This window comes from Microtus ochrogaster, unplaced genomic scaffold (genome assembly GCF_000317375.1).
Source record: "Microtus ochrogaster isolate Prairie Vole_2 unplaced genomic scaffold, MicOch1.0 UNK16, whole genome shotgun sequence".
NCBI classification, from domain to species: domain Eukaryota; kingdom Metazoa; phylum Chordata; class Mammalia; order Rodentia; family Cricetidae; genus Microtus; species Microtus ochrogaster.
This window is the reverse complement of record NW_004949114.1, coordinates 3,286,860-3,298,147: the sequence shown is the minus strand read 5'-3', so window position 1 is coordinate 3,298,147 and position 11,288 is coordinate 3,286,860. Positions and strand designations below refer to the sequence as shown.

The window sequence follows — 11,288 nt, the reverse complement described above, 5'->3', positions numbered from 1 at the left end:
GAGGCAGGCGGATCTCTGTGAGTTCTAGACCAGCCTGGTATACAAGAGCTAGTTCCAGGACAGGCTCCAAAGCTACAGAGAGAAAAACTCTGTCTCGAAAAATCTGGAAAAAGGGGGCTGGAGAAATGGCTCAGTGGTTAAGAGCACTGACTGTTCTTCCAAAGGTCCTGAGTTCAATTCCCAGCAACCACATGGTGGCTAACAACCATCCGTAAGAAGATCTGGTGCCCTCTTCTGGCCTGTAGGCACACATGCAAACAGAATACTGACAATACTGTATACATAATAAATAAATAAATCTTAAAAAAAAAAAAAAAGAAAAGAAAAATCTGGAAAAAAAGAAAAGAAAAGCAAACAAAAGCCTTGGGCTATTTATTTTCAAAAGGTGAAATTTATGGCATGTGATTCATAATGTCATTTTTTTTAACTTAGATAAAATTTAAAAAGTTCTTAGGGCCGGGCGGTGGTGGTGCACGCCTTTAATCCCAGCACTCAGGAGGCAGAAGCAGGCGGATCTCTGGGAGTTTGAGACCAGCCTGGTCTACAAGAGCTAGTTCCAGCCGGGCAGTGGTGGCGCACGCCTTTAATCCCAGCACTCGGGAGGCAGAGGCAGGTGGATCTCTGTGAGTTCGAGACCAACCTGGTCTACAGAGCTAGTTCCAGGACAGGCTCCAAAGCCACAGAGAAACCCTGTCTCGAAAAACCAAAAAAGAAAAAAAAAAGTTCTTAGGGCTGTGTGGGCTCATTTGGTAGAGCACCTGCCTAGTTTGTACAGAGCTCTGCATTCAGTCACCAGACCACATAAACCAGGGTGGAGCACAGTGGGTGGAGTGTACTCTGGGGTGCACACACACCTGCTCAAGCCTGCCCGTCACCCACTTGCCTTCTATCTTACCCTCCAGGTTAGGTCACTGGGGAATTGGGAGTGGGAGAGGAACGGAGGTCCAAGGGCATTCCCGGCAGTATATTGAGAGCAAGACGTGCCTAGTGGTGCACCCTCAGCTCCCAGCACGTGGGAAGATATGGCAGGAGGATGGCCGTCTTGGGAACTGCATGAGCTACATAGTCAGACCCTCCCAGAGGAGAGAAAACCCACTTACAAATATTTTCTGTGTATGGTGCTTTGCCTGCAGGAATGTCTGAGTGCTGTGTGCACTCCAGCTGCTGGAGTCTAGAAGAGGATGTCAGTCCCTGGAGCTAGAGCCACAGACAGTTGTGAGCCAAATTGTGGGTGCTGGGAATTGACCCTGGGTCCTCTGGAAGAACAGTCAGTGTTCTTAACTCCTGAGCCATCTCTCCAGCCCAAAAGCTCACTTCTTAAGTCACACAATAGGACTAGACACTTCGACCATGGCAGAAAGCTCCAGGCTTAAACACACAGTCCTTCCCCATCTCCTAAAGCTTCCACCACAGGGGCAAAATGGATGGGGAGTGGAAACTGGCAGGAGTAAGGACTTTCTCCATCTCTCTACTGTCTGTCATTTATAGGATTGGACCTACAGAGACATCTGGGATTTTCTGCGCCAGCTGTTTGTCCCATACTGTGTCCTGTATGACCAAGGGTAAGGTTGTTGGGTGGGGTGTGGGGAGGATGCTGGGATAAGGAGAACCCACCTTGTCATCCACATGCTCCTGTTTCAACACTCCAGGTACACATCACTGGGGAGTCGGGAGAACACAGTGCAGAACCCAGCCCTGAAGTGCCTGAGCCCAGGAGGGCACCCCATCTACCGCCCAGCGTACCTACTAGAGAACGAAGATGAGGAAAGGGATTCCCGCATGTGATCTCACACAAACTGGGACAAGACAGGGAAGGGCCTGGCCCGGGGTATAACCTGTCATGGCAGTAAATCGTACCTCCCTGACCATTGTTGGTGTCTGTTGCTCCGCCGCCCTTCCTGATTCAAGGTCAAGGGAAGCATAAGTGAACCAAGGTTGCCAGCTCTGAACTGGCAGTGCTCACTCGGGCCCAGAGTGGGCTAGAACATACCAGAAAGAAGCTAATAGGGATGATTCTTAGTGCCAGCCTTAGCCAGAGCCACCAAGTAGGAACCGGCAGCCAGACCGAGGATACCAACCATTGGGAGTAAGAAACCAGGCAGGGGGACTGCCTGCACAGAAGGGACTTAAGCTCTCCTGGCTGTGAAGGATGGGAGATGGAATAGCCAAGCCCTCCCTTCTAACAGCCACCACCCCTGTCTGTAGGGCTGACTCAGCCTGTTCCAAGGCCCAGAACCATCTTTTGCTAGACCCCAGAGCCTTTGTCCTTAGTCATGAGGCCTGAGGGGGTGGGGACAGTGGATAAAAGGCCCCAAAGGCAGCACCACACCCTTCCACTGGGCTGCTGTTCACATGAAGCCGCCTATGCAACCCCTAACCCAGGCCCTGCCCTCCTCCCTGGGAAATGTCCTTCGAGGCACTGGTCTCCAGGTGCCTGTCATTAAGATGGGCACAGGGTGGGAGGGCTTACAGCGAACTCTGAAGGAAATAGCCTACATCCTCCTCTGTTGCTGGTGTGTCAAGGAATTACTGGATTAGCGGTGGCGGGGAGCACCTCCTGTCACCCCGACACCAAGACCTGCATCACTCAGGTGGGTGGGGAGGGCAGACGTCAGGGGGTGTGGCTGCAGCTTCAGTGGTGGAACCTGCAGCCCAGCTGTCCCATATTTTCTTTAGGACTCCTGGAGCCAGCTGGCCCCACCAAGGATGGGCCACCAACACGGGAAGAGTGAAATACAGACCCTGCTTTGAGTTGTCCATCTGTCTGACCTGCCTGGGGCTCCCATTCCCAGATCCCGTCTCTGCTGTATGTCTGGTAGGCACGAGCTTGGCTTGCTGGCTAAGACGCCAATGAGACTGCAGCCTCCAAAATGGGTATAATGAGCCCACCAACTCAGATGTACTTGAAGAACCAGGAACTGCCCCTAAGATCTCTGGGAATCCTGAACTACACATAAAATAAATGGGCCCTTGAGGCCAAAAATCCTAAATGTCTAAAGGGGAATGATGACATGTGTGCCCGGAAAGGGCTTTAGAGCTGGAGTGCAGACCAAGGAAGAAGGATGGATCTCTGGAGAATTGAGACGAAACAAAACAGGTTTGCTGACTCTGGTGCCAGGACGGAAGAGTGGGATTGAAACACCAGTTTCCTCCCGGCCTCTCTGATAGCAGAATAGAATGAGCCTTATTCTGTGAGTCCCAGGGTACTAGGATGGGGATCCAAGAGACTCCGCCTTTTTCCAAATAGGAGATGTGCCCTAGGAAGTTCCCTGTCTCTAAGGAACATGGGACCTAACTTGTGAAAGGTGTCCCCGTTCACACAGCTATGAGAGAAAACATCTGTGTGTTCACACCAGTCCCTCAGGCCTATCACAGCACACCTCTCTCAGGAGTCTGAGTGAGCACACCAACCCTCTCTTAGCAACATCAACAGTTCGTGTGCGTGTTTATTAATTTGTTCACACGGATTACCGCCTCACCTAAGCCCCCTTTCTCTCTGAGCACCCTGGCCTGTCACTGCCCACCTCTTAACTGCAACACCAACCTCAAGGTAGTGGAGGTAGTATTTAGTTCCTGTCTCCCTCCCTGGGGCCAGCTCTTCTTTAGTCTTTTTCTTAGTCAACTCCTTTTTCTCTGGGCTTTTGGGGTTTGTTTATTGTTGGTTGTCTGGTTGGTTGTTTGAGTTTGAGGGTTGGGGACTGAACCCAGGGCTTTGCACTTATGCTATCCCAAACCCTGATTTTTGTTGTCATACAGATACTATGTGAACTAGTTGTGGTGGCGCATGCCTTTAATTCCAGCACTTGGGAGGCAGCAACAGGCAGATTTTGAGACCAACCTGATCTACACAGCAAGTTCTAGGCCAGCCAGGGCTACAAGTAAATACATAAATAAACACTTTCATTTGTTTTTTGAAATAGGTTTCTCTGTGTAACAGTCCTGGCTGTCCTGGAACTCACTCTGTAGACCAGGCTGGCTTGGAATTTACAGAGATCCACTTGCCTCTGCCTTCCAAGTACTAGGATTAATGGCATGATCCACCACACCCAGCATAAATACTTTGTAAAGAAATACTCATCAGAGGGGTTTTTGATCCTACTGCACGTGCTGGCTTTGGGGGGGCCTGGGCGGTTTGGACGCTCAACTTACTAAACCTGGATGGAGGTGGGCGGTCCTTGGACTTCCCACAGGTCAGGGAGCCCTGATTGCTCTTCAAGCTGATGAGGGAGAGGGACTTGATCGGGGGAGGGGGAGGGAAATGGGAGGCGGTGGCGGGGAGGAGGCGGAAATCCTCAATAAATAAATAAATTAAAAAAAAAAAAAGAAATACTCATCGGGCCATGGAGGTGCTCGCCTTTAATTCCAGAACTTGGGAGGCAGAGGCAGGTGGATTTCTGAGTTCCAGGCTAGCCTGGTCTACAGAGTGAGTTCCAGGACAGCCAGGACTGTTATAGAAAGAAACCCTATCTTGAAACCACCCCCAAAAAGAGAACAAAAAAAGAAAGAAAGACAGACTATATGGTTGGGTGCTCAGGAAGCTGAGACATAAGTATCTCCAGTACATCACCGTCCTGGCTGTATACTTCCAAGTTACCCATGGCTACATAGGAAATCTATCTCAAAAAAAAAAAAAAAAAAAAAAAGAATTTAAGATATAGTTAGCACTGGAGTGCTGCTTACCTAACTTGTCTAAGCTCTGTAATCCCCAGCAAGATATGTGTGTGTGAGTAAGTGTTTGTGTGTAAGTGAATGTGTGTCAAGGAGTAAGACTGAAAGTAAAAAAAGGAGGGGGCTGGAGAGATGGCTCAGAGGTTAAGAGCATTGCCTTCTCTTCCAAAGGTCCTGAGTTCAATTCCCAGCAACCACGTGGTGGCTCACAACCATCTGTAATGTGGTCTGGTGCCCTCTTCTGGCCTGCAGGCATACAGAAAAAATATTGTATAAATAATAAAAAATAAATAAATAATTTAAATAAAGAAAGTAAGAAAAGGAGAAAGCCCAGAGGCAAAGGTAGAAGGTTAATTTAAGAAAAGCTGTCAAGAAACAAGCCAAGCTAAGGTCAGGCATTTCTAATTAATAATAAGACTCCGTGTGTTTGATTTATTTGGGAGGTGGGTGGCGGGCCCACCGAAAGAGTAAAAAAATACCACCACCACCATCCCCTGCCTCAGCCTCCTGAGTGCTGTAATACAAGTATCATCCACCATGACTGGCTTTTGACCTGGCGTGTTTACTCACAGTTGGTTGACATACTATGCACAGTGCTCTGCACCTTACTTTTGTTTCTTAAAAGATTTATTTATTGTGTATACAGTATTCTGCTTACATTCATGCTTGCAGGCCAGAAGAGGGCACCAGATCTCATTACAGATGGTTGTAAGCCGCCATGTGGTTGCTGGGAATTGAATTTAGGACCTCTAGACGAGCAGGCGGGGCTCTTAACCACTGAGCCATCTCTCCAGCCCTGCACCTTACCTTTTTAAAACTGTATTTGTTGAATTTTATTTTATGTGTGTTGCTGTTTTGTTCACATGCATGTCTGTGTGAGGGTGTCAGATCCCCTGAAACTGTAGTTACAGTTGTGAGCTGCCATATGGTTGCTGAAATTGAACCCGGGTCCTCTGGAAGAGTGCTCTTAACTGCCGAGCCATCTCTCTAGTCCTGGACCTTAACTTTCCTGTGTGAGCTGTGTACTAGGACATCTTAACAGTACATTTGGCGCTTCCTTTTTCTTCTTAAAACTTCCACAAGGCTGGGATTACAGATGCATGCTTTTCCCCCTTTTTCTTTTTCAAAAGGAAAACAGAATCATTTACTAGTCTGCTGTGGGGCCAGAGCGAGTGCAGCAGTAAGAGAAGTGTGATGTCCACCTGCTGCCAGAGGCCTAGAACTAGCGATCTGCCTGTCTCTCCCCCTCCCCCAAGTACTGAGATCAAAGGCGTGTGTCACCACGGGCTGGTGGTCCTAGAGCTCCTACTACAAGTCATGATTGTTCCAGCCTTGCTGATCAGTGCCCTTTTCTTTCTTTCTTTGATTTTTTGAGTCCTAGCTGCCTTCAAATTTGTATCAATCCTCCTGTCTCAGCCTCCCCAGTCCTGGGATTAGAAGGATAAACCACGATATCTGCTCAGTACCTTTCCAAATAACCAAAACTGCAGGACAGAACTGCCACCTGGTTCCTTCTGAACCCTCCCTCTCGCCCATCCCCCACCCCACCCAGCACTGCAGAAGGAATAGAGAGGTCTGAAGCTGCTGGTAGAAAGGAGGGGGAGAGGGCCGTGCCAGTGCCTCTCCCTCCTCTAGAGTCTGCATTCTGCCTGCCCAGCTCCTCTTTTCCCTATTCAGCCCGGGCCCACTGCCTTTTTTCCCTCTAAATCGTCCTTGAATTAAGTGGGACAGTGCCTGGAAGTGGACCCCAGAGTCTGAGGTCTGAGCACAAAGGCTTTTGCCAGAGGAGAGGATGGTGGATAGAGAGAGCAGAGGCCAGGGCTGTGCGCGGTGGCAGGAGAGGATGGTGGAGAGAGAGAGCAGAGGCCAGGGCTGTGCGCGGTGGCAGGAGAGGTAGTGGGGAGCTGGTGGAAGGAAAGGAATGAAGAGTGACTGAGGCCCAAGGAGAGCAGCAGCTGGAGAAGCTTACAGTGGAAAGACACGTCACCCAGTCTGGAAACCCCTTCTAGACTCTCCGAGCCGTCTCCTTTAAGCTGGGTGTGGTGGCTCAGGTTTATAATCCAGTGCCTGGGGGTGAAAATGAGAGGGTTACTCCATTTGGGGCTAGCATGGGCTACGCAGTAAGTTCAAAACCAGCCTGGCCTAAAGAGTGACCCACCCTGTCTCAAACAAGACCAAAATGATTGGTTTTTGTTTCAAGACAGTGTTTCTCTGGATAGCCCCAGCTGTCCTGGAACTTACTCTGTAGACAGGCTGACCTTCAACACACAGAGAGCCACCTGTGTGTCTCCTGAGTGCTAGAATTGAAGGTGTGTGCCACCACTGTCCACATGACAAAAAATAAAAACCTCAATGTGTAGCTTTTCCAACCTGGAAGATGAGATTGGTCTCAAAGTCATATAAATCTGCCTGTCTTTCCCAAGTACCTGGCTCCAGTATTTTTTTTTTTTTTTAAAGTATACTTTGGGGCTAGCAAGATGGCTCAGGGAATAAGGGTACTTGCTGTCAAGCCTGGTCAGCTCAGTCCTCTGGGCCCACATGATGAAAGGACAGAGCCAACTCCTAAGAGCTGTCTTCTGACCTCCAGACCGTGTGTGTGTGTGTGTGTGTGTGTGTGTGTGTGTGTGTGTGTGTGTGTGTGTGTGTGTTTGTGTGCAGGAGCAAAAGTACACCAAAACAACAGGCAGGCTCGAGTGTGCTGGTGAAACCCTATCTCAGAACCAAGCAACGACAAAACGTGCACACTTACGTACACAGCGAAAGTAGGCAAGATAATGAAGGTAATTATACCACATTAATTTGAAGAAGCAGGCCCAAAAAGGTGAAGTGATTTATCCTAAGGTCGGAGGACGAGGCTCTTTATAGAACTCGGTGAACCCACACTTTGAGATCTCAGCTTTACGGCTTGCCAGGCTGGCACACATCTGTTTCCCCCACCTGTTCTGGAGGCTGACTCTGGAGTTAGAGAACAACATGGGCAATATAGTAAGACTCCTGTCTAAATAAAAAGAAAACAGAACCAAAACGAGGGTTCCTCATTAATCTGTCTTCTCTTCTGGTAGAAATGGTTTAATTGCCTTGGCAGAGCCCTGCAAGTGTGGAGGCGGCCCTCCTAAACTGAACCTGTTTCCGTCAAAGCTCACTGTGTCCTTGGATCAACTTTTTGTTTGTTTGTTCGTTTTTTGTTTTTCAAGACAGGGTTTCTGTTTAGAGCCTGTCCTGGAACTCTCTCTGTAAACCAGGCTGGCCTCGAACTCAGAGATCTGCCTGCCTATGCCTCCTGAGTGCTGGGACTAAAGGTTGCACCACCACCGCCCAGCGCTAAATACCTTTTGTTTAACCATCCAGACCAGTTTTCCTGATCAACAACATCCCCATTCTTCTAGAAAGGAAAAGGAAATATGGCAACTTCTCCCAGTGCTCTCTCCTAAAAAGAGCTGCTTGGGTCTTTAACACTCAAGCTATTGCTTCAGGAGCTCATGCCAGGAATAGAAAGGGGAGTTGCAGCTTACCCCTGGGCTCCTTGTGGCCCCTAGCAGCCCCAAGGGTTAGGGGAATAGTTGGGGTTGAAATGGAACAGACCAGACCAACAAGTTAAAAATGACCTTCAAGTATCCCAGCAGGAGAAAAATTTTTCTGTAGATTACATCACATTTGGATCCTTGGCTGGAATGGAGACAGAGGTGGGGACGGGACACACAGAAGTAAGAAAGGGATCACAATAAGTGAGTTTGAGCCGGGCGGTGGTGGCGCACGCCTTTAATCCCAGCACTCGGGAGGCAGAGGCAGGCGGATCTCTGTGAGTTCGAGACCAGCCTGGTCTACAGAGCTAGTTCCAGGACAGGCTCCAAAGCCACAGAGAAACCCTGTCTCGAAAAACCAAAAAAAAAAAAAAAAAAAAAAAAAAAAAAGTGAGTTTGAGGGCTGATGGAGCCACAGTCCCACATTTCCACAGCAGACAGAGACACTGGCAGGGAGTGGCTGGCAATCATGGAGGCACCACGGCACTAACACCCTCCCAAGGAACGACTTTGTATTTCGTTTACATATGAATTTCTCCTTCCATATGCAGAAGCCCCCACCCCCACCCCGTTTCTAGGTGGCTCTCGGATTCCAGAGTCTTCCATCCTCCTGAAGTTTCAAATCTGGAACCATCCACAACCCCTTAGCCACACGGCCCGGGCTTCGGGACCGCTACCCTATACCCCTAGCTGGCTGGGATTTAGGAGCTTTGCGCCACCTGGTGGCGAGTAGGAAGCAGGCTGCGCGCAGAGGGGTTCTGTTTTGCCTGCTCTGGGACGCGAGAGTTTTGGAAAACGTTCCCCGGAGCTTCCTGAAGCTATATTTACCACCCCCACCCCTGGGGGGCACAGAGATCCCAGCGGCGATTAGCACAGCGCTGCAGCGGGCTCCAGCCGAGAGGCCCAGAATAGGCGCGCAGTTATAAATAGTGCTACCCGCAGGTGTGGGGGGGAGTCGGCGGGAGGGAGTACCCCTGGCAGCCACCGCCCCTTTAGGTGGGTTGGGCGGTCGCGGTAGGGGTTCTGGGGGGCGGCGGCAGGGAGGGGGCTGCGGTCTGAGCGCCCCCAGCGGTTTCCTGGGCGGCGGGTTTTTCGAGGGAAGCGGAGGCAGCCGCGGGAAAGGGGCGGGGGAGCAGAGCATAGGTGGGCGCCTGGCGCAGGCGGAGGAGCTGCTTTCAGCTCAGCCCCCAACAACCAGAAACGGGCCCCCAGACTCACTTTAGGACCCTGCCAAAGAGAACCTAGCCTCCTGCAGCCAACTGCACTCTTTCTCCAGGACTCTACAAGCCCCGTAACTGCTCAGCAGCCACTCTTCGGTGTACTTGGACCAGCCAGTCTCGTAACCAGGTCGCCACTCAGAGTCGCTGTCCCCAGCCTTAGGTATAAAGTCCTTCTTGCTAGGGCTTTTATCCTTCTCAGGACAAACACCTCACTCTCGGGGTATTTACTCACCTATTTTCCCCATACATTAAAGTCTAGAATCTAGAAAGTTGCCTGAAGATTTGTCTGAACGTGAAGGAGGGGGCGCTTACCAGGGGCCCCTGTAGACCCCACACTTGCCTTCCAGTTCCCAGTACCAGTTCAGATGTATAGGAGATTGGGATTGTGGGGTGCAGGCTCCCTGTAAGGGGATGGGGTTCCACCAGCGCTTTAAGGTCTTTTCTGTCTCCGGTTTGGCAGTTAGGACCCAAAGTTGGATAGTAGGCAGGAATTTCAAGTCGCCCCCCCCCCAACATGAAAGGGAACTTTGTACCACAAGAAAAAGGAAAACCTGGAAAAGAGCTACTGAGGAGCTAACAGTAGATTTCCAGGACTGCTGGAGAGTGGCAATCAAGCCGCAAAAGATCCGGGTTGTGTCGAGTCAGACGCAACTCCAGCGGGACGGCAGGTGTGTCTCGGTTCCCAAGGAGCTAGTGACCAGACCTTCGCCTTGCCTTTTTGGAGTCCTGGGCCACTTTTCTACCCTCCCCCAAATCCTTTTCCTAGGTCTTTGTACCCTTCTTGTGAAAGCAACATTCTCCCCCTCCCCATTTTACTTAGGCATCGAGCGCTGCTGCCTTGCCCCCCGGGCTCAGCCCGTTCCCTGGTCAGCAAGACCCTGACAGCGAGGGAGGGAAAAAACCCAGTACGGACACTTCTTGCTCGGAATCCTCCCGACTGGAAACACCAGGAGCTAAGAAAACCCGGAGCAAAGATCAGACTGGACCCAGGGAGGGGGGTGGGGGGGGCCGACTGGACGATAGGAAAACCCGGAACGGATTACTCGAGCCAGAGCTCCCCATGCCTACTGCTAGCCACTGGTCCCTATTGCCCCCTAATTCTCCAGTGAGATAATGTCTGGGATGGGGGGCTGTTTGGTTTGGCCTCGGCCCTCCGGGTCGCCTCACACTTTCCGCCCCTGGCTAAGGGGCTGAGCGGCAGCCTCTAGGCTGAGTCACGTAAGGGGGAGAAGGAGAAAGAGGGAGGGAAGGACCAATTCCGCCCCTCCCCCTGCTCGGGGATCCCGGGTCAGCCCGGGTGAGGGCCAGGGCCCCCCTGGCGCCGCCCATTGTGGTCCAACAGGTTGAGCTGGTGTCCTGCAGAGCCACCTGCTGGAAAGGGAGGGAGGCCCTTTGCGGAGGGGGCTGGGAAGGAAGGACAAGTCCGACCCGGTTCGGCCTGGCCTGCTGCTGCGAAGCCGAACCTGGCCCTAGAGAGCGGGATTTGATTCCGTTTGAAAGCAATGGGAGAGGCCCTTTTGGGGTACGTAGCACCGCCGGCCCAGTTGGAAGCGTCCCTCAGAGGCTACCTTTCTCTGTTGGCCGGGCACTGAAATAAGAGCGTTGGTCCTTCCCAGATACACAAACAGACGTCCTAAGACACCCAGGCTTAGATCGCCACCAGGGTGTCGGAGTCAAGACGTCCCTCCGCTGTGGGGGTCTGTTCCTCCACTAAAGAACAGGCGGGAGCCCGGGAGGGAGCGCACCTCCCCCTTCCCCTTCCCAGACTCGGTCCCTCCCCTCTGAAAATGCCAAGGCAGCAACGGGCACTGGCTAGAGCGCAGAGGCTCCTTGCCCCGGGCACCGTTCCCTCCCCGCGGGGCGCCGACACGCGTGGGGA

General features: G+C 51.5%; 2 protein-coding genes across 3 annotated transcripts in view; both read left to right on the top strand.

The window, feature by feature from the left end:
* The window catches only part of Flad1 (flavin adenine dinucleotide synthetase 1), an 8,505-nt gene extending 6,640 nt beyond the window's left edge, over positions 1-1,865 (top strand). For both annotated transcript variants that reach the window (XM_013353828.2, XM_005367181.2), the window contains exons 7-8: positions 1,489-1,562; positions 1,650-1,865. In XM_013353828.2, coding sequence (XP_013209282.1) covers positions 1,489-1,562; positions 1,650-1,785 — 210 coding nt within the window. In that variant the 3' untranslated portion in view covers positions 1,786-1,865. The remainder of the gene's footprint in view (positions 1-1,488; positions 1,563-1,649) is intronic.
* Positions 1,866-2,088: 223 nt separating this feature from the next.
* On the top strand, positions 2,089-3,777 carry Lenep (lens epithelial protein). The gene is made up of 2 exons (XM_005367180.3): positions 2,089-2,591; positions 2,677-3,777. The coding sequence occupies exon 1, from the start codon at positions 2,353-2,355 to the stop codon at positions 2,536-2,538; it is 186 nt and encodes a 61-aa protein (XP_005367237.1). The 5' UTR covers positions 2,089-2,352; the 3' UTR covers positions 2,539-2,591; positions 2,677-3,777.
* Positions 3,778-11,288: the final 7,511 nt, after the last annotated feature.

Coding starts and splice junctions, on each gene's coding strand:
- Lenep (XM_005367180.3), top strand. CDS start 2,353: ATGAAGCCGCCTATGCAACCCCTAACCCAGGCCCTGCCCTCCTCCCTG.